Raw genomic sequence first — 23,130 nt, 5'->3', positions numbered from 1 at the left:
ATTCATTTTCCACAGACTTTTTAAGAATAATAACCTATACTTTTAAAAATAATGTATCTAGGGGCTGGTGCTGTGGCACAGCGGGTTAATGCCCTGTCCTGAAGTGCCAACATCCCATATGGGCACTGGTTCAAGACCTGGCTGCTCCACTTCTGATCCAGCTCTCTGCTATGGCCTGGGAAAGCAGTGAAAGATGGCCCAAGTCCTTGGGCCCCTGCATCCATGTAGGAGACCTGGAAGAAGCTCCTGGCTCCTGGCTTTGGATTGGTGCAGCCCTGGCTGTTGCAGCCATCTGGGGAGTGAACCAGCAGATGGAAGACCTCTCTCTCTCTCTCTCTCTCTCTCTCTCTCTCTCTCGGCCTCTCCTCTCTGTGTAACTCTGACTTTCAAATAAATAAATAAATAAATCTTTTTAAAAAATAAAAATCAATATTCAGTAATTAAATTTTTTTAAAAAAATAATATATTTGAGAAAGAGAGAGCATTCTTATCCATTGGGTCATTCTCCAAATGTTCGAAAAGGCTTAGGGGTGGGGGTGGGGGTGGGGCCAGGAATTCAATGCAGGTCTCAAGTATGAGTCAGGAACTCAATTATTTGAGCCATCATTAGGCCACCTATGGTCTCCATTAACAGAAAACTAGAATGAAAAACTGGAGCCTGGTATCCAACCAATGTATTCTAATACAGATGCAGGCATCTTAACTGCTAGACCAAATACCTGCCCCTCCACAGACTTTTTTGAAGCACTCCTATACGTGTTCTGAAGAGAAAAAAAATTCATCAAAATACAGTAAGTGACAAGAGGAAGGTCAAAATAGCATATAGATGATTACTTTTGTAATAATTTTTCAAAATACATGAAGGAGGTGGATTGATAGTCTAGCACAATATTTTTTTTGACAGGCAGAGTTAGAGAGAGAGAGACAGAGAGAAAGGTCTTCCTTCCATTGGTTCACCCCCCAAATGGCCACTACAGCCGGCGCTGCACTGATCTGAAGCCAGGAGCCAGGCACTTCTTCCTGGTCTCCCACGCGGGTGCAGGGGCCCAAGCACCAGGGCCATCCTCCACTGCCCTCCCAGGCCACAGCAGAGAGCTGGACTGGAAGAGAAGTAACCGGGACTAGAACCCGGCACCCATACGGGATGCGGGCACCGCAGGTGAAGGATTAACCTACTGTGTCATGGCGCTGGCCCCAAATACATACATTTTTTAAAAAAATATTGAACCCCATTAAATCTTTGAATTGAAACCAGATAGCTAGCATTTATTGCGGATCCATAATATACAAAAGATTGTGCTAGGCACTTTACCTGTAATACCTCATTACATTGTCACAGTAAATTTCAGCTCCTTTTTAGAGATAAGGAGTTAGAAGCTCAGACTGGTGAAATCATTTGCTTGAGGTCACACTGCTACACGAAGGGAAGCTGCAATTTAAATGTCTCTGCCTCATTTCAGAGCCCTGAGCCTCAGTTGCCGGGCCTCACTATTCTAATTGGACTTTATACTCTTATTGCCTAATGAAAGTACACTGGCAAACAAGTGAGATAATGTATGTGAAATTACTTTTCTAAGTATAGAGATGTTTGAGGACAGCAAGCAGGAGTTTGTTTAAATTGGGCAGGCCTATCTGCTGACCCCCTATCTTTTATTTTTTATTTTTTTTATTTGAAAGGCACAGTTACAGAGGGGAGATAGAGAAAGATCTTCCATCCACTGATTCACTCCCCAAATGGCTGCAAAGACTGGAGCAAAGCCAGTCCTAAGCCAGGAGCTTCTTCTGTGTCTCCTACGTGGGTAGCAGGGGCCCAAGGACTTGAGCCACCTTCTGCTGCTTTCCCAGGCACCTCAGCAAGGAGCTGGATCGGAAGTGGAGAAGCAGGGACAGGAACTGGCGCCCTAGTGAGATGCCGGCACCAGCACAGCAGGCGGTGGCTTTACAAGCCACATAGCCGGCCCCCTGCTGACCCCTAGGCAGAACTGTCTATTGACAAAGTGTTGATTAACAACTTCCTTTCATTTCTCCTTTAAATACATGCTAATTTTATATTTACTGCTTCCTTTCCTAAAAACAACTGATCATTGTTCAAAAATTAACACGAGAAAGGAAAGTTCTTTAATATCTCTCACCTATAATTACTTTGTTTCAGATTTCCATGGTTATATAACTGTCACGCACACTCTTATTTGACACTAATGGGAGCAACTGTACATTTTTCAGTATCTACTTTAGCCTTACAACATATCTTGGCCTTATTTTCATAATTAGCACTTACAAATATATTTTTCTCTTTTTAATAGCTGCATACTGTCCTATTTTGCGAGTATATGTACATAATTTATAAGAATCATCGACTGTAAGACACTGAAGTCATTTCCAATTTTGCATTTTTCTAATGAATGCTGTAATGACTTCCCTTCCTAAGAAAGTTTAGAAGGATCTTCAGACTGAGTGTGACACTTGCCAACCCTGTAGTTAATGAAAGTGACCCAGTGGGAGTGTGTGGCATGGGGAGGAGTAAGTTTCACTGTGTGGACAAAGAACGCTCCAAACCAGGGCCAACACGTTCGGGGATGATTAGAGCTGCCAACAGGTGGGACAACTTCAAAAAGAACTCCCTGTTTTCACAATTTAGTAATAGAGCAGAGACTGGCTACGATTGCTCAACGCTGGCTGGATCAGAAGAGGAATTTCCAGACTCGGTTACAGGCACGGCTGGTGGAAGGCTGTGGATTCCACCAGACAGTCTGGAGACAGCCAGACAGGGAGATGAGCAGCAGAGCTCCAAATCAGGCAACAGCACGTGTGGAAGGAGCGCTGACCTATGGGGAGACTCCTAACTCACAGACCAATACTCTTCCAGCAGGGGGCAGTGCCTCAGATATCTGGCAGGCCCCAGGCCAGCTGGAGCCAGAGCTGGGGACTCCGTGGGAGAGATTGCACCAGCTTGAGGCCGAGGAGAAACTGAACTAAATAGTCCCTCGAATACTGTAAGTGACATTGGGGTATACACAGGGAGGGACAGTGGGACTTCACGCTGCTGTGATTCGCCTGTTTTCTAGTGCCTAGCAATTTGCGTAATAAATCGTTTTTTTAAACAGTTTGGTCATTAGGGCTTGCAAGAAGGGAATTTGGGGAGACTTTAACCCGGCTGGCCCCCGAATCTGTTAGATTTCTGGGTGCATGCTTTAATCAAAAAGGGAGTGACATGCCTAAAATACAGCCTAGCATTCTGGCCCAGGGGCCCTGTGGATCTGACACAAAGTTTACAAGTAGAAAGTCAGCAAAGGGAAAGATATGTAACAATTCTATCGAAAAGTAGAAACTTAGTGTTTGCTAACAGTGGAATTAATATTTGTATTAAGATTCCAATGACGCTAAAGAATGGCCTTTAAAAAAAAAACACTTGAACGTGGAAGAGACAACATGCAAATTGCTATGCATGCAGATGATCGGAAATTTAATAGAAATTAGTCTGCAGGTCCAAAGGATTTTCCATAAACGCTTCCCTGAATATTGGTTAGCTTTTCTGCTGTGCAGGCATGGTTGAAATCAAATGGAGTACCATAAATTCTTTTTCTAATGCTCTTTTCTACCTAGCCTTGTGCTTTTTTTTTTTTTTTAATTTAAGGAGTGACTTTAATATTTGCTAGTGGAGTCAAGGCAGATTTGCCAGAAGATGATAAAACTACTGTGTGTATTTAACTGTCAGGTACGGCTAAGCAACACACCACATATCAAATCAGAGCCATAGCGAAGTCTAGGAATATGTTGCATGCATTTCTTAGAGGCATATCAAGTGGAAAAAATACCAGCAAAGAGAATAAACTTCTGGGCGGTTTTATTCTCCCTGCAACTTCTAGTCCAGGGACATGAGGCGCTCTCCCGGTCGCTAGATTGTTAGCTGACGATCCGGCGCGGGCCAAGGAGCGGATCAAGTCCTCAGGCCCAGCTGCGGCAGGCTGAAGCTGAGGCAGAGGAGCTGCAATGGCTTTGGGGGTGGGACGGTCAGCAGCAGCCGCGGGCGGGAAGGCCCAGACGCCGGAGGTTCTCGGAGAGGCCTTTTCCCAAGGCCGGAGCCCCGACCCGAAACCGTCCCCGGCCGGCTCGCTGGCTCGCAAGCTTGCTCACTCGCTCAGCAGGGCGCGGCCCCAGCGCCACCCGGCTCGCCCCGAAGAGGTGGGACTTTCCCCCACCGGAAGTGATCCCGTCCAGTCTCGGGGAACTGGGGCACCTCAGTCAGTGTGTCAGGGAAACCCTTCCGGGTGTGTGTTGGGGGGTGGGGTGGGGGGTGGGTAAGAAAAAAAAAAGAGGTGGGTTCGCCAGGAGTCCCTGCGGCCGCCGCCGCCGCCGCCGCCGGACGGCCCCCGCCCCTTTCCCCCTCGGCGAGCAGCCACGCTGGGGCGGCGGTGACACACAGGAGCCAGCGGGTGGCCATGGCCTTGGAGTGACAGAGCCTCCCGGGCGGCTGGGCGGGTGCGGACGGCAGGGTAAGCGGCGGCGGCGGCGGCGGCGGCAGCCTGGTTCGGGGGAAGGAGAAGCCGGGGCCTCTGGATTGGGGCGAGGGTCAGGCGGGTAATGCGTGTCTTTCTCCCCACCACAGGCCGGACGACCCCCGCTGGAGCCGGGGCCCAGAGACCCGCCCGGGCTGCAGTGACGGGAGCGGGGCCCGCAGGCCTGGGCCGGCTCGGCGGCAGCGCTAGCAGGAAGCGGGGTCCCTGGGCCCCTTTGTGTGAAGGGCGGGGGAGGGCTGCCGGGCAGCCCCTGGCTGCGGGCTCCTCGGACCGCCCGACTGCCCGCGGGGCTGTATTTCCGCGGCCCCCACCCCTTTCCCTCCTTGGGGTGCGCCGCGTCTCCCCACCCTCGCTCGGCTGCTCTCAGCTCGCCCTCCTCCCCACGCCCCCTGCCTGGGCTTCAGTTCCTATAGGAAGGGCATTACCATCCCATCCCCACCCACCCGACACTTGGCTCTTTCCCCTCCCCCTCCCGTAACTTCCTCTTCTTCCCCGGTTGGGCCCTCGGCTCCTCTGCACTCTCCTCGCCAGTTTGCAGATTTCCGCCCACCTTCCGCCTAGCCGCGCCGCAGCCAGCGCAGCTAGCGGGGTGTTCTTTTCCCCCGCGTCGGGTAGGAGTTGGTGAAGGGGAGACTCATGAGGGAATACAAGGTAGTGGTGTTAGGGAGCGGAGGGGTTGGCAAATCTGCCCTTACTGTGCAGTTTGTCACCGGGACTTTCATTGAGAAATATGACCCCACCATTGAAGATTTCTACCGCAAAGAGATCGAAGTGGACTCTTCCCCCTCCGTGCTGGAAATTCTGGACACCGCAGGAACTGAGCAGTTTGCCTCCATGAGAGATCTCTACATCAAAAACGGCCAAGGTTTCATCCTGGTTTATAGTCTGGTTAATCAACAGTCTTTTCAGGTAACCAAACCAAGTCTTGTAATTTGTTGGAAGGGGGTGTGGTAATCCTGATTTACCTCTGATTTGCTGGAACCGCGCATTCAGGACTGTGTTTGGCTTTTGAAAGTTAGACATGGCGCATTTTTGAGGTTACTCCTGGCGTGGAAAAGTGTCAGGTTGTTTCTAGAGACAGAGTACTGAGGTATCATGCAGCCACGAATCTTTTCAAGTTATTTTTAAGTCGAAGGAAAGAAAAGACCAGGAACAGATGGGTTGTCTTTAGCTTAGAATGTAACCTTTTGGAAGTTTCTTGAGTATTGATTAACCCATTCAACAAAACAACCTTTAACAAATAATCTTGTGCAAATAGAGGGCTTTGAAAGGAAAAGGATTTGGAGCCCATTATCTGTTGCACAGATAACACATCTGTGTCTGCTTCCCGGGTACCTCCCCCTTTCTGTTATCTCCCAAGTTCTCAGCCAGATTTGTAAATCTTACTATTGCTAGATGAAGAACCCGAGACCTTCCTTCCAGTCATTTTACTTTGGGGCGTGGAATACAAAGGGAAGTTACCAACTGAAAAGATTAGTACCTACAATTAACAGCAAACCCCCCCCCCCCAACAACAAGGAAAAATGAATGACCTCCTTTGGCGGTCAATCCAGATTGTTTGGGCTACATTGCCTGTATTTACACAAAATAAGCGGGTCTGAGGACACTAAAGAAGTGTAGATTTCTTACCCCAGACTGAGTGACCAAACTGGATATGGTCCAGTTTCTTAGGAAACTCTGCTTTGGCCTTCACCGGGAGACGGGACTGGAGGTTTAACGTTAATTTAAGAAATGCAATAAATGTTGCTATTTATTCCTTGAAAATAAAGAACCTCATATTGACTCATTATATTGACCCCCATTGATTTAGGAAATGGATATATATTTTTTTCTGCATTTAAAGGTATGCACTTAATGTTGCTTACTTAAGAGACCTTAAGTGCTTGAGCCAATACAATGTACTAATTTGAGTTTCTTTAGTACTTTAAATTAAAGTACTATAGTGAACTTTTCCAGTAACCTGATACAGCAACTTCAAGTTTTTATTCCTGAGATAAGAAGTTTTGGGTAAATGAATCAAAGCTATTGAGACCAAAGTAAAGTTCAATTTATGTAGGCTTAAATTCCAAAGAGATAATATCATAAAAGTATTTCTCCCCCAGAAAGTACGAAAGGTGCTATTTGACAGGTGTTTTCTTTCTGCAGATCCTCGGGAGATTGGTTATTCTCACAGCTGACTCTCTTGAGATTGCGAGTCTTTTTGAAGGGTGTCTCCTAAGATTCCCATCAAATCCATTTCTGTTCCAGACATAAATAGGGAGTAGAAAAAACTGCCAGTATTTCAACAGACAGACTCCTTTGAGCCCAAATGCCATTAAGTTTGGATTCTCAGCTGAGCTTGGGTTACCATAAGGACAACGGGAAAAGCAGTTTAACCTGGAAGATTGAACTGGTGATTCATGATCAGATCAAATTTTGGCAAATAACCGTATTTTTATAAATTTTTACAGCCCCTTATTTTTCCTTCTACCTGCACGTGAATATTCTGAGTTGATTGTAATTATCCAAATTAAACACATGTTTTGTTTTTAAGGCATATCTTTTAGGGTTGTGAGAAATCTTAAAAACTAATGCTAGGATTAAATCTCTAATATTGTCTTAAATTGATACCTCTCCCTCCAAAAATTGGTGCTACAGGAAAACTGCTAATGCTCTTATCTTTTGTAGGGGAAAGATGAAGTATTAAAAACAAACACAGGCAAAGAAAGACTTCTTCCCACCCAGGCTCCTCCTGCATTATCTGTCCTAGGAGTTGCTCACTAATACAGAAATATCTAGTATATTTAAGTGCATTTTAAGGTGTTCAGTTTTATTGAGATAAAGGTGTAATGTTCAATATAAAATGAAATATTTCAACTCTTTTTTACTCTTTGTCCTCTGGGCATTACAAATTGGTTTTTGTTGTTTGTTCCCACCTGAAACATTCTCTGGCGCCAGCTTGCTAAATGGCCAGGAATGTATAGATGGTGCCCCTGTGCTAGGATAGCAGGTGTTATAAGAAAGCAGTGACAAGCAGGCAGGTTTAGGACTTGGCCGAACATCCATGTGTGTGAATGGATCAGTGGTATTTGGGAACTTTTTTTTTTATCACTACAGCCTGGGGATGACGAGGGGAGGTAATTACTATGAGTTAGTTTATGGTTAGTAGGCAAGCTACATTTTATATTCTTGATATAAAGTCAGCAGGTAGGGCCTGTGGAATTTATCGAGTTCTTACTTCAGTGAGCAAAATGATGATGTTTTCTGTACTTGGGTATGTGATTTTATTTTGAATGTAGCTTTCTGTACTTAGCAAGGGATGACTTTCTTGTAATACCACAGTTATCTTGCTATTGTTACACAAATGCCTTATTTTTCTTTCTCTTTGTGATTGTTTGAATAGGATATCAAGCCCATGAGAGATCAGATTGTCAGAGTGAAGAGATATGAAAAAGTCCCACTAATCCTAGTAGGAAATAAAGTGGATCTGGAACCAGAAAGAGAGGTTATGTCTTCAGAAGGCAGAGCTTTGGCTCAAGAATGGGGTTGCCCTTTCATGGAGACATCGGCAAAAAGTAAATCAATGGTGGATGAACTTTTTGCTGAGATCGTCAGACAAATGAACTATTCATCCCTGCCTGAGAAGCAAGATCAGTGTTGCACAACTTGTGTTGTCCAGTAAAAAAGATAACCTCAATCATGGCCATACCGAGCAGGTTAGTTGTTGGTGGGACTGTAATAGCATGGCAGTGGGGTGGGTTTTTGTTTTTTGTTTAACAGGTAGAACAAAAAGCTGGTTACTGATATACAAGGCACAATCTTAAATTTTTCTTTATTTTAAAATGATATCTTCCCAAGCACAAAATGGTAAACATTCAATGCAGAAAACTTAAAAAAATGCAAATAAATGAAACAAAGGTAAGAAATTGCCTGTATTCCCATCACCTTTTTTTTTTTTTTTTGAGTTACTATTCTCTCCACTTTATAGATGGCATTTCTTTGGGGTGAGTCAAAGCACAATACACCTTGTCCCTGCTTTGATGATGTGTCTTCTAACATGCACTGGAGAGCCTTCAATAATAATTTCAGAAGATGATTAGTTTGGTGATGTTTTCTACACTTTTCAGCTTTTAGATGCAGGCAGCAGAGTTGCTTATAATTGAAATAATCAGTTTATTAATCATCCAAGTGCTGTATTTAACTGGATGATTATTTAATCACTTTCTTCTGCACCTTGCACTTGAGGGACTTAAGTGACCTCTGAAAATAGAAAATTATAGTGCCACAATATATCTTGACTTAATTATGAATATGTGGTCCAAATGAGAATCTGGTTAAACCATCTGTGAGGTGCTAGAAGGTACAGTTGTAAGCACAGGAAGCATTCAGTTGATTAATGAAATTAATAGACACAGTAACAAACTTTCAAACCTTTCATTGAGTTAAATGATAAAATGTTTTAGTAAATGTTATCACAATAAATAAGAATTTTAAATACATGCACAAATTTTAAAAGACGTATTTCATAAAAGTTGTAGGTTTTCAACTTATAGTAAAATTAACAAATCTAATGATCAGAAATACAAATTTGTTCAAATTTGGTATATCCTTTAAAGGAAGCATTGTTGAAGTACCAGTATTATGGTTCATATTTATTGACACTGAAAAATGTTTATTCTTGGTAATGAAAATAACTGGTAATGAAAGAAATACCCAATAGTTTAGCTAATTTCTAATAGCACAAATGTTGTTTTCCCTTTGCCTTAAGCAACAATAGTTGATATAGGGACATACACATTTGAGGAGCTTGAGTATGGGTGAAAGAATTTGTCTATGGTATTGTCTAACTGGAAGTAGATTAAGTGTCCAGTTGAGAAATTAAAAAAAGTTTTACATGAGGTTTTGAAAAACATAAAACTTACTGAACATTTAAAATGAGATTATTTTGTTCATGTCATAGTCTTTTAGTCTCGATTGTAATTGAGCAAATAGTCTCACTTAGACAGTAACACTCAGATAATAAAGACAACCAACACTGTGGATGACTGAGAAACCACAGTAAGATACCAGACGAGCCTGACAGTATCAGGAATGGAATTGATCTTTCTGAGCCAAGGCTGACCTCAAGTCTGGGAGGCAGTGTTGCAAATGGCAACAGGCATTTTAGATCGCAGTGATGACTCCTAATCAAAGGTCTGGCTTTATAGGTGCTCCCCGGAGGATAGACTAACGGTCTCTAATTTATCTTTTCAGACAAGGTCTCCTGTCAGGTAGCATCATCTTTGAAAATGAAGGATGACAACAGTGCCTTATTCAAAATGCTTTCCCTTATCAGCCTTTTAGCATACCAGAATATGATGAAAACTCACTTATTTTCCTGTGTCTAGCTAATGTGTTACTGTAGTCCAGCTTCCATTTTGATTGGAGCATGGCACTTGGCAGTATCGTCTTTTGAGGAAGGCACAGGTGTGTATGTAGGTGACTGAGTACCACGTTCTTGCTTCTAGAATCTCTTTAATGTGTGAGGTTCAAGTTAGAACAGGTTCTGTGTGGTGACTGCGTCTTTACCATGTGCTCTCTTTTGCTAGCTGACACTTTTAACTGGGCCGGTGAACAAGTATGCACGCTTGGTTTTAGTTTTATCATCTTTGTAGAAAAATGTAACCCAGTCCTGGAAGATGTTTCCAGTTCTTTGCAGCAGTAATGTAGATAGCTATAGGAGATAAGCAGAATAAGATTGGTCTCAGCCAAAACGGCAAATGGATCATTTCTTTTTATTACAACTATTTATCTGAGGGACACAGAGAGAGCATGCATGAGAGTAAGAATGAGTGAGAAGAGTGAGAAAGTGCTTCTGTCTGATAGTTCACTCCCCAAGTGCTCTCAGAGACCCCAGCAGCAGGAACAATGACTTAAACCATCACCTCGGCCTTGCAGGGTCTGCATTGTCAGGAGTGAGAGACAGGTATCAAACCCAGATACTCTGATCTGGGACATGGGCCAATCATTCACCCCAAATGGACAATTTCTAAAGCCATTTCAAAAACTTTTTTATTCTGAGTTTATTTCATTTCACAACATTTTGTGATCTGAATTATTTTTTAATCCATTTGGTTTACGGAGATGAATACATAGATTTCTTTTTTCCTATCACAAGCCTACTACTTACATTTCTGTTGATTAAAGATTGGAAATTAATACTAATAGTTACTCATTTTTACAGTAATGGGTAATGTTCGCTGTGTAGTGTTCCGCTTTGTTTTTTGTTTTGTAAGCAAAATGCACAAATGAAAATGTAAGCCTTGAGAAAATAGCCAATCAGGCCGGCGCCACGGCTCACTAGGCTAATCCTCTGCCTGCGGTACTGGCACACCGGGTTCTGGTCCCGGTCGGGGCACCGGATTCTGTCCCGGTTGCCCCTCTTCCAGGCCAGCTCTCTGCTGTGGCCTGGGAGTGCAGTGGAAGATGGCCCGGGTCCTTGGGCCCTGCACCCCATGGGAGACCAGGATAAGTACCTGGCTCCTGCCATCGGATCAGCGCGGTGCGCTGGCCGCAGCGCCGACTGCAGCGGCCATTGGAGGGTGAACCAACGGCAAAGGAAGACCTTTCTCTCTGTCTCTCTCTCTCTCACTATCCACTCTGCCTGTCAAAAAAAAAAATTAAAAAAAAAAATATCCAATCAGCTGCATTTCTGCAAATATTAAATGAACTCTCTGATCATGATCTTTTAGAACACAGCACACTATGAGCAGGGTTTTGTTTTGATATCAAATAAGATTGAACCAGTGTGCATGGGAATCTGTAATCTGAGGCTGGTAAAGTTTCTGATTGTCCCTGCTCACACCATTTGCCTAAAAGAATAGACGACGGCTTTTGAATCCTGCAGTATGAGTCGTGGAACTCTGATGTCTGTCCATCCTAGATCTAGACTGAAGATCCAACTTCAGCAAGTGAAGGTGATTTGAGAAATGTTTGTCCTTAACATTTAGGAGTACTTTACCTAAGAAGGAATAAGAAGACTTAAATAATCACACTGTGCTTGTTGTTAATTTGTTGCTTTTAACTGAGGGAAGTTTTATCAGTGCTCTAAGAAATAAATCGTTTCGATAAGTCCTCCCAATTACTTCTTGACATCCTTCAGTTTCGTTCACCAGTCTCTTACCTTACACCTGTTTATTTGCATTAATCCCAGGGTTGTTTCGTCACCTTTTCCCTCCCATTGGCAGTAATTTTAGTGTGAATTTGGAAACAATGCCCAGCTTCTTTATACACTGCCCTCATCCTTATTCAACTTGAGGGGGCTACCATCAAGTACTTTGTAGCACTTTCACTGTGCCACAACAGCATAAGAGAAACCCAGATCAGCATTGTCATCCTATTCTGGCTTTATTCACAGCATCACTGCTCCTCTGTGCTGGTGTAAAGAATTGGAAGTTTGCTCTTTTGGTATATTGCTGTTGACGAGGATGGATGTTTTATTAATAATCTCATGCCACTATAAGAGAAGTCAGCTGCAGTTCTGTGGGCACGTAGGGCAAGAAGAGACTACCTCCAGTTAAAACCGTTGTTCAGCATTTTTGGCTGTGGTTTGGAGCTGTCCTGTGCCTTATCGGTTATTTAGCAGCATCCCCGGCTTCTACCCACTAAGTGCCAGTAGCAATCCCCCAGCCTCCAAGTTGAGACAGACAAGAATATCCCCAGAAATTGCTAAACATCCCCCAAGGGGTGGGAGGAGGGTAGAATCACCCCTAGTTAACAATAACAGAGTGAGACAAATTGAAGGAGCAGTAGCATTTGAGTCAGGCCTTGAAGAGTGCGTAGGATTTGAGAGGATGAGGTAGAGGTGATTTCAAAGTAGAAAGAATGCCAACAAGTAGCATAATGATATCCTGAAATATTCTGCCAGTTCCTTGAAAGGAAGAGAGGAAGCGCAGTAAAGTTATCCCTTAAATGTGACAATTTGGTATATGCTTTGGGCAAGTAGAAATTTTTAAATATGATTTTTCAAGGATTCATATGTGCTAGTCCAGTTACAAAGAAAGAAAAAGGGGGTTGGGATTCTAGTCTAAATGTCTCCTGAGATTTTATACCATTTTTCACAGTATATACTGGAATGGATTCTCCCAGCTAGAGTAAATGGTGCATAAGAGTACCAAACACCAGGAAGCAAGGAAAGAACAAAGATCATTATTTATGTCAGCCCCAGTTCATTATATATGTCAGCCTGAAGAAAAAGGGAGATTCTTGATTCAAGACTAGCACATCATTTCACGGGACAGCAGAAAGCCTGGGATGTTAGCAAAGGCTCCCGAGAGGCTGAACAACCCATGCCATTTTTGTCTAGTTAGACTTAACTACTTCTGAATAAATACAGTGGAATTGATTAGCATTTTCAGCAATTTTTAAGTAAATAAAAAAGTAGAATCAGGATTGTTTCTGATTTAGCTTTAGTGCTTTTAATTATCAGATACATGCTGATTTTGCTCCAGCAAACACGAAAGGAAAATCCTCAAGATCAGTCACAGCGTATAGATTGAAATTCTGGCATTTTCATAGCCAATTAAAATAGTAATCATCAATCAAACACTGGGTTGTAATTCTGTTGCAGAAGTTGGTTTTGTTAGATACTACTTTTCCTCCCCTGCCTTATTTTCCATGTCATCTTGAGTATGGAAAATGGCTGATCTGTCATCTAGCTCGTATCATGAGCCCAAGTGAAGTGGAGGACTTGAATGGAGGATGAAATATGTTTTGGAGTAGTGTGTACAATAAAGACATACGGTGGACCCGGGGTACAAGGGAAGAACAGAGCTGCTTTGCCCTTTCTGGCACCTCTAGTTCTCCTAGACCATCACTGGCCCCCACAAGGGCAGTGAGACTGTTCTGAGTGTGTAGGTACCTAGTTAGACCTGCTCTGGGTGTGGAGCTGTCTGGTGATTAGAATGACTTTGTATATCTGTTCCCTCTTTAATTGCTTCCTTTTAACCTCAAGTGTAGGCTTTTATTGCAGAATGAAATGCATGTGAGACATTCAGCTTTACTCCATTACTTCTCTGGCTTAGAATGAACCATCAGTAGAATTAACAAAAACTTGCATCATAAAATTGGAGCCTTGCCACCAAGGAAGTGTTCTAGCCATACTATAGGAAAGATTTTCCTTGTGGGGTTACTTCTCAGTGGAATTCTACAATTCACCATTCTACAATTCACTGAAAAAACTTAATTCCTGTCGGCTGTTGGAAAAAAATCATCCATTCAAAAATACACTCCCGAATTCCTTTGATTAGCTACAGTGTTAAGAGGTATCAGATCCATCGCTTCTCAGCCTTTTGGCTAAAATCAAGAGATATCAGATTCAGAAAATACAGTTTAAAGATTTATGTATTTGAAAGGTGGAGTTACAGACAGGCAGAGGCAGAGAGAAATCTTCCATTGCTGGTTCACTCCCCAAATGGCCAGAATGGCCAGGACTGGACCAGACCAAAGCCAGGAGCCTCCCAAGTGGGTGCGGGGACCCAAGCACTTGGGCCATCTGCTGCTGCTTTCCCAGGTGCATTATCAGGGAGCTGGATCAGAAGCAGCCAGGATTTGAACCAGTGCCCATATCAGATGTCGCCTGATCTGCACCACAGTGCTGGCCCCCAGAAAATGCAGTTGAAAGGTGAGGCGAGCAATATCCTACCTGGTCCAAGTCACAGCTTGGAGCTGGAGTCAACTCACTAGGCTTGCACTCTTGTGCGTTTTCACTGAACGTGATCCTATTATCCTATTATTTGAGATTTCAGAATTGAATTCATCATATTCATTTACATTTTTGGACATTTTAGGTCTGGTGCATTAGAAAAATAACTCATCCTTTCTTGCACTGTGATTTCACCATCAACACTGAGTATGCATGCATTCTCTCAAGGAATCTGCCGCAGGGTCAGCTTTTGCTCTCTGTCGTGGGTAGGTGACAGTGAGCACTTTTAATGACATAATTCTCCCCCTTCACCCCCCAAAAGCTTCATGAGTGTTTTGCACATTAGAGAAATGAAGCAAGATATTTAACAAAAGCTTAACTTCTGTCAACAGAATTCCAGCATGGTATTTTGCTAATACAATTGATATTTAACTTGGGTATGAAAATGCCAAGTAAAAAAACATGAAGAGAAGTTTACTTAAAAAAAATTTCCTTGGCTTAAATCTCCAGAATATTATATAGCTAAAACTGGGGAAAAATAAAAGCAGTTATGATGGCACATTTGAAGAATGCTAGTAAATACCACTGTGTTTAGGAATGGTAAGTCCAGTTAAGCTAGAAAGACATCTACAAACTGCTAAGCCTTTCAGGAGCCTTTGTTAACATCCCAGGCATTCTGCTGCCCTGGGAAGTGATGTGCTAGCCCTGAGTCAGGAATCTCCCTTTTTCTTCAGGCTGACATAAGTAGTGGTCTCTGGTCCTTCAGTTCTGTGTTTGGTATTCTTGTGTGCCAATTTACCCTACTGGGAGGACCCTGTTTCCTGATCTCCTGAGCACAAGATCGGGACTGTTGTTTGCTTGCTTTTGTACTTCACTAGAAAAGTGTGAAAAGGTGAAACCAAATAGTTAAGTAGGAGTTTGAGGAAAAGCTTGGAGAGGTAAGGTTTTTGTGGGTGTCTTGTTGGAATCTTGAGAAGGAGCAGGGTAACTTGGGTTATGATCTCAGAAACAGTGTGATACACCTTTGCCATGTGTCTTGATAGTGCTATTCTGTGAGTGAAGCAGGACTCCTTTGGCCAGCTGACTTCAAAGGTCCCGGGATGTTTTTCAAAATGACTGAGCGTGTTAGCACACTGACAATTTTGCTGTCAGTGTGGAGCAAGAACATTTAGTTACTGCATTCTGTGAAATTCAGATCTGAGAGCTTTTTGCTTAATGCAAACTCTTGCTTCAGGGTTTATTGCTACCAAGAAGTATAATGTATTGCTGTTTTGAGAAGTAGCCAGTATTACTACTTTGTTTAAAACTATGCCTGATGTTAATATTGCTGAGTCTGACTTGGAATTTCTCTCTCAGTCTCACTGGAGTATCATAATCTGGTAGAAAGTGGATGGCCCAAATTTTAGCCAGGTTATTGGAGAGTGGGAAGTGATAAGCATATCACTTTTTATTCTATATAGCGTAATGGCTAATAAGTGGGTTTGTATTCTTGTTTATTTTGGCTATAAATAAAGTTAATTATGGTCTCAGTTTGATTCCAGTGAGTGCCTAAGCTATTAAATCATCACATTATAAGTCTTCAATATTTAAGTCATATTTTAAAATATTGAGCTGTTTATACTTGTTTACTTTTGCAAATGTAGATAAAAATGTATACGAAATTTACTGGTCCCGATTAATTGAAGGGCAGTGTAGTCTGAATTACTGGAAAGTCTTTGTAATGAAATGCATATATAGTGAATATGGTTGTGTCTCAAGTAGGTGTAGAGGTTCAGACTAAGCTAAAAAGATATGTAGGTCCTTAGTTTGGATATCAAAGACACAATCCTGGTCTTAGAAATTGTAACAGCTGGGTAATGAAAACAATACTTGACACTTGTATAGCCACTTATACTTTCTAAGGTACTTTTGTGTATTACATTGTGTGATGTTTACAATCCTGTGAGCAAAGTATTTTATCCCTACATTAATCTTCAGGAAACTAGACTTGCCTAACCTTAAATGACCAGTGTCCTAATTAACAATTTAATGCCCAAAAATCTGAACTTTAGTTTAAAAAAGCAAGCTTTGTGTTTTTTTTTTCCTCATGTGTTTAGGGCCAGAATTTCAGTAAGAATGAGCAGACGTTTTTTCAAGTTAAACATATTTATGAAATAGCTGCTTAATAGTCTCCTCTCCTGCTCTTTGAATGCTGTCCAGTGAAATTAAAATGACACATTTGTAAATACCGGCAGAGCCCTTGGATGGTCTGACACTGGTTTTGCTTGCCATTCTTTCATAGTCGCTGTTCTACTTTTATTTCTAGCTTTCTGATAACATTTTATCTTCTGTGTTAAGAAAAGATGTAATTCCGTTCCCCTAGAAGCTAGTTGGTGATTCAGCACAGCTGAAGGACGTTGTGTCTGTCCAAACAATTAACTGGAAGGGCAGGAATCTATCAGCTGGAAGAGCAGACCAAGGAATCCCAATTACAGCAGGAATTCCTGGGGGCCGCACTTCCGAACAGGGAAATGGGACCTGCCGCTGACGTCCAGCATCCAGGCCAGGCCAGGGCACCTAGTAGGTGTTCAGTGTCCACACCAGCGTGGAGTCCTATTTTCCTATTTTAAATTCCTGAAAAACTAAATTTTGGAGAAGTTCAGCATACTGCCAAGTTAACTCATAATTAATGTGCGTTTATTTCTAATACCATTTCCAGTTAAGAAGAGATCAGGTTCAAAGTAGAACCAGCATTCGCCACAGCTTTCATACTGCAAGATCATTTACAGTAAGGACATTTTTAATATTGTATAGTACAGGTGTACAGCGGGATCACGTTATGGAAATAGTGTGATTCCAGATACATGCAGTCTATATCCAGCGCGTCATGACTGTATTTCTAGTTTCTGATGACTTTTCGGGACCACAGCAAATTACTTTTTTTTATTTTAAACTTAAACGAATGGGGAATCCCGTGAGATTCCGTGTTGAGCTTGTTATGCTTGTTAACCACCTCCATGTTTGTACTTACTGATCAGTTGAAAGTGTTCTCTTCGTAAACTCTAGATTTCTGCATTTTGTGACTTTTTTTTAAATCTTAATTGCAGATAAAACTCAGAGGAAATTTGCACAGATGCTGCTTTGGAGAACTTTACAACCTGGGTTGCAGAACTGAGCCTTGGTAAACCTGTCTCTATTACAGCATGTTGCCATACATCTAATTAAGTGCATAAGGTCTTGGCCTTCAAGATCCAACGACCTTAAACAGGAATGCTTAGCACGTTTACCATACGTTTAAAATCTGTTCTTTATCAATCAGTCCTTTTATAGCTTTCTAAGTTCTTATTGACGGCTAATATGCAAGGGTTAATTTTTAATATTTTAATTGATTTCTTTAATCAGTTTCTCAGCTTGTATTTATTAAATACTCAAACTCAGTATTACCTACTCAATGCCTTTTAAAAGAAAGTTATAATGGAGAAAAAATTGAGCCTTAAACAAATGGTTACTTCTGTATATTACCTCGTACCAGTGCTTCATTCTATTTGTAAAATCTTTCTCCTTTAAATGGTCGGTTAATACTTTGAGACTTTGTTTACATGTGGCAGTGTTGTAAAAAGCAACTAAAGATGACATTTTATCTGGATGGATGGAATATCCCTTTTCTTCAAGTGCAGTTTGTGAGGTGTGTTTGTACTTCACATGTTGGGTATTTGAAGTTGACTGTAGAGCATTTAGTTGAAGAGTTAAGCATTCAATTCCATTAGGTTTTCACACGTGTTAATCTCATTTACAGCATCGAATTGCGGCAGTAACATTTTCCTTTCTGTGAAGTTCTAAATTTAGTTATGACCTACTTAGCAATGCCTTTGAAAAGGGATATTGTATCCATGGTAAATTAATTGTATACCTAAACACAGATAGCTCGGCTGCGCCTGTCAGGCTTGGAATTGACATCTAGTAGACTTCTGCACATGTAAAATTGATTGGAATCAAATCATGTACACTTTCTAGTTCTTAATATTTGTCTTTCTGAGTAATAGTTTAAAGCAATATTTGTTAAAGTTTTCTTGCACTATCACAATTGCTTTTTAGTTATTTCTCAAGAAGCATGTTCGTAGTAGAGACAAAATCTGTGTAACAGGAGGGAGAATAAATAGCACCAAGTCTCTGGGCTAAATTTTATTTTTGCAAATGTGCTTTCTAATAGCCATTGCCTTCCATGTTGTTTACCTAATCAGCACATTTTGTCTGAATACTTGAACATTTTAACAGTAACACAGGTATAGAAACAGAAAGGAAACTTATAGAGTAATCTTTCGGTTCAGTTTTAACATCGTGACAAGGAGCGCTTTTTCTAGCAATGATTTTTAAATTGTGTAAGTTTGACAGTATTTTGTTGTTGGGTTTTGATTTGGTTTTAGTCTTGTGCTTTTAATTTGCAGAAGTTTATAACTGCAGCTCACCTACTGCACCAAAGTTCTCGATTTTAGGAGCCCAGCTTTAGTCATTTGAACATGCTTCTAAATAAAATAAAATGAAACAAACCAAAACTATACTTTTGATCTATAATAATAGCTCAATAGCTGTGTCAAGGAAAGCTCTAATATATGCAGTGATGGTTTATGGAAGGGTGTGGCAATTTTAAATTTCTATTGTGTGTGATGTTCAAATAAAGTGATATCTACATTCATGTGATTTACTGGTCAGCATGACCATTAATTATTGAGTAGAAATTGATTAAACTTTGATTTCCTTTTTTTAAATCGTGTTGCATTTGATTCCTGATCAAATTCCCACAAAATAAACTGTTGCTCTTAAATTTGGAATTTTATGATAAAATTGTAAGGGTGAGGCACTTGAAACATTTCCTCATTTATAAACTGCTTGAAATGAATACTTTATTTAAGTTTGCACTGTAATACCAAACTTAAAACCAAACATTCATTTCAAAGTAGGTTAAGTAATTGTGGTGCATCTTTATGAGATTTGACAAATTCTCAAGGAATCAAATAATTCATGATTAAATTTTCTGCAACTTATTGATTTTTAGACAGTGTTTCTTTTCCTATGGATCTCTCTCTCCTTCTTTCTCCCCTTCTCTCCCTCCCTACCCCCTCTCTCTTCCCCCTCCCCCCCAATTTACAGTGTTCATTGTCATTGACCTCAGCAGCAAATTTAACTTGAATTCACTTAGGATCACAGGAATCAGGGGAAAGTGATTTTAATGATGGTTTCTCCAGCACATTTTAAGAAAAGGGACCAAAAGTTATTTTAGCTTCCTCAATAGATTGCATGTTGCTTATTAGAATAATAAATTAATATTAAATGCAATATATGTCTTGTCTTTACTATGGCATCTGTTTAGGAGTTGTTCAAATCACTGCAGTAGGGCTCTGCAAATAAAATCATGTAACCTATTATCATGGATCTAATGTACTGTATCTTTATCAGTGAAAGGTAAAATCTCAAATCACAAGTACAAACATTGAACAATTACCTATAAAGATTTGTAAAAGTAAAATTTTTCCAATAGATTTCATTCTTGTCATTTTGTAAGACAACCCTGCAGTCCACCTGTTTGTAACTTTTTTAATAAAATAGACATCTGTATTACTGAGGTTGGTTTCTTTAATTATTTGGTGTATTGCTTCTTTTCTAGATCTGGTAACTCAAACATTTTATAACTAAAAGTCATTTTTGATAAACATGATCACATATGTTGTATTACATGTCATTTTTATTCACTTATTTCCTTACTCACTGTTCTGGTATATGGTGGGAAAAGACTAAGCTTTGTCCTAAAGGTGATATTTAGTCAGTTTGAATAACATAAATAAGTCAAAGTAGGAATAATGAGTAAAGAAAGAATAATGCACACTACTTGGCCTGTTCAGAAAGTGGAACAGGTACAAGTTTGTAGGCTGGGAATTGTCCATGTGTAGAAGATTTCAGATAACATTAAACATTACTATTAAATTTTGAAATACTGAGTTCAAAAAATTCAACACAATTAAGTTATCACTTTGTTTTATAGATTTTTCCAGCCACTTTTATTCACTACCCAACTCAGTATTTTTAAATTGTTGAACTGAGTAGTTTTTTTTTAACCTTGATGTGTTTTTAAATTCAGTCTTCTCTTTTTGAAGAAGGACAATTTTGTGGTCTGTATTATGTGCGTGTGTGTGTGTGTGTGTGTGTGGATGGATGGCACATTTATATACCTGTTTCATAATGTATCTTATTGTTTATTACTATCAATCATTGGTCTTCAGTTGGGCTCCAGACACCCCATATATAGTATATTAAGTGCTGTCCTTGAAGTGCAAAAACCTTTTTGTGCACTCATGATCTCAGGGCCTTCCTCCTCCTTTTCCAGCAAAGGAGTGGTATTCCTTCATCCAGCAAGGTCAACGTTTTTAACAAGAGGGATGCAGTAGGGTGAGAGCTGAGGGAAGTTAGCCTGATGTTAAGTCAATATTGGGTATCAGGAGGAGACCATCACAGCCAGATCAGTTTTATCTCCTCCCCTTTTCCTCTTCATATAGTCCTCACATTCCTCCAGGTCATAGCATATTGAGATCAAGTTGCAAAGTTACACGGTTTCTTACTCAGATTCAAAGCAGGGACAATATTTCAGATAGGGTCCTGCTTTTGCATATATTTAGCATACTTGAAATTTACTGCTATGTAATGTTTTGGAGTTTGTTGTCCCCATTTTATAGTTGATGAAACCAAGGCTCAGGATATTTGGGACTTAAGCTTACAAAGGTACGGATCAAATAAGTAAAATATTGAGAAAAGTTCTTTGGCGTTTTCAAATTCATTATTGGTACAGTTAGGTGGGGCTATTAAAATTGTGAAGTTCATGGGAATGAGATAAAAGACTCAGCAAGAAATAGCTGTTTTAAGTCAGTGTGACAGTACATATGTAACAAAATACTATGGGTCCTATTTAAAGGTAATGTATGTGTTCTGTTGCTAAGAGTTTATGTAAGGCATAAGCTATTTTCATTATAGCTGTTTTTCTTTGGAAAGGCAATATCTTAAATCAGGGATTTGGCAGCCTTGGGCCATCAGGCAGGATTCAGTTCAATCTGCAGTGCCAAAAGAACTGTAGTTGGATTTAGCAGTTATATCCTGGATCCATTGCAGAGCTCTGCTACACCAGAAGAGCAGCTGAACTTTAACACGTCCTTTGTCCGCAGAGAGCCATATTCCTGTGCTTTGCATTGTTCTCACAGATCCAGATCACAGTGCTCTTGGCACTGAGTCCGGATTTGAGTTTGCTCCCATTGACTGTGAGCTTCTTGACAGTAGAGACTTTGCTTAAGTCCCCTCTTCATCCTCAGTGCCTGTCTACCACATCATAGTGCTCAATAGATACTTTGTGAAATGATGCTAACAGGACCAGTGAGGCAGATAGGCGTTCACTCTTTAGAAAAAAAAAATTAGCTTTATTTTATTTATTTGAAAGGCAGAGTTACAGAAATAGAGGAGAGCTTCTGTCTGCTGGTTCATTCTCCAAATGGCCACAGCAGCCAGCGTCCCAGGCCAGAGCCAGGAGATTCATCCTGGTTTCTCACATGGGTGCAGGAGCCCAAAGACTTGGACCCTCTTTGGCTGCTTTCCCAGGCACATTAGCAGAGAGGTGGATGGGAAGTGGAGCAGCTGGGACTGATGCCCATATGGGATGCTAGGCATCACAGGCGGTGGCTTAACCCTCTATGCCACGATGAGGGCCCCTCTTTAGAAAATTTTAAACATGTCATTTCCTGCTGGTCTTTTTCATTCATAGCATTTAAGTAGCATGGGAAATGCATTTCCTCTCCCTACCTTCCCTCATCCTCTGCAACCCTAAATTGGTTTTGGTTTGTTTGCTTGGCTTTCTGCTTGTTTATGAGCTGTTTCTCAACACTTCCCAGGAGAACGTGTGCAGTAGATGGATGGTGTGCATAGGCACACTGTGGGTAGGGTGGGAAGTGTCTTACACAGAAGTCTCTAGGGACAAGTCATCAAGAAAAGGTGTTTGCTGCCCATGGCTAGCTTTCCTCTCCAGTAGATACCAAAGCATACCCATTCATGTGCCCACTTCTCTTACATTAATGAAGCCAAAAATTCACATAGAGGCCCCCAAATCTCCTAAATATCCCTCCTTTAGTGAGCCAGTGTCTCCTGTTCTCCCTCCAAAATACCCCGTGATCCCTCACCTGTACCGGTAGAGTCAGCTCCTCTGCCTTTCCTTTGTCCCTGGCCCCTTCCGTCACTGTACCTACCAACCAATGTGTGCATCATCATTAAACTTCTGCATTGCTCCGCCCTTTTTCCTATATGCATAATAATCATCTGAATAGTACAGCTATTGGATGTCAGATTTTTTTAATTTATTTATTTGAAAGAGCTGCCAGCGCCGCCGTAGCTCAATAGGCTAATCCTCCGCCTGCGGCGCCGGCACACCGGGTTCTAGTCCTGGTTGGGGCACCGGATTCTGTCCCTGTTGCCCCTCTTCCAGGCCAGCTCTCTGCTATGGCCAGGGAGTGCAGTGGAGGATGGCCCAAGTCCTTGGGCCCTGCACCCCATGGGAGACCAGGAGAAGCACCTGGCTCTTGCCATCGGATCAGCACGGTGTGCCGGCCGCAGCGTGCCGGCCGCATCGGCCACTGGGGGGTGAACCAACGGAAAAGGAAGACCTTTGTCTCTGTCTCTCTCTCTCGCTGTCCACTCTGCCTGTCAAAAAAAAAAAAAAAGTTACACAGAGGAGAGGCACAGAAAGAGAGAGGACTTCCATCTGCTGGTTCACTCCCCAAATGGCCGCAGCGATCCGAAGCCAAGAGCCAGAAGCTTCTTCCAGGTCTACCACATGAGTGGGATCGGAAGTGGAGCAGCTCGGATTCGAACTGGTGCACACATGGGATGTTGGCATTGCAGGCAGTGGCTTTACCCGCTATGCCACAGTGCTGGCCCCCTGGATGT

The 23,130-nt window shown here is 41.7% G+C and overlaps 1 protein-coding gene across 2 annotated transcripts; it reads left to right on the top strand.

The window, feature by feature from the left end:
- The first annotated feature begins 2,857 nt into the window (after positions 1 to 2,857).
- RAP2C (RAP2C, member of RAS oncogene family) lies at positions 2,858 to 19,770 on the top strand. Of its 2 annotated transcripts, none has more exons than XM_017349937.4 (4): positions 2,858 to 2,993; positions 4,607 to 5,426; positions 7,900 to 8,212; positions 17,265 to 19,770. In XM_017349937.4, the coding sequence occupies exons 2-3, from the start codon at positions 5,154 to 5,156 to the stop codon at positions 8,176 to 8,178; spliced, it is 552 nt and encodes a 183-aa protein (XP_017205426.1). In that variant the 5' UTR covers positions 2,858 to 2,993; positions 4,607 to 5,153; the 3' UTR covers positions 8,179 to 8,212; positions 17,265 to 19,770. The 2 variants fall into 2 exon arrangements, with proteins under 2 accessions (XP_017205426.1, XP_017205427.1); XM_017349938.4 differs by lacking the exon at positions 2,858 to 2,993 and adding an exon at positions 4,353 to 4,493.
- The last annotated feature ends 3,360 nt before the right edge of the window (positions 19,771 to 23,130 follow it).

Source organism: Oryctolagus cuniculus, chromosome X (assembly GCF_051225735.1).
Source record: "Oryctolagus cuniculus isolate XC-2025 breed Fujian yellow rabbit chromosome X, ASM5122573v1, whole genome shotgun sequence".
Taxonomy (NCBI): domain Eukaryota; kingdom Metazoa; phylum Chordata; class Mammalia; order Lagomorpha; family Leporidae; genus Oryctolagus; species Oryctolagus cuniculus.
The sequence above is the reverse complement of the archived record's forward strand: the minus strand, read 5'-3'. Positions and strand labels throughout refer to the sequence as shown.

Bases quoted from the DNA above. Each gene is read 5' to 3' on its own strand.
- RAP2C (XM_017349937.4), top strand. From the start codon at position 5,154: ATGAGGGAATACAAGGTAGTGGTGTTAGGGAGCGGAGGGGTTGGCAAA. The intron at 5,427-7,899 runs GTAACCAAACCA...TTGTTTGAATAG, and splicing joins TTAATCAACAGTCTTTTCAG to GATATCAAGCCCATGAGAGA.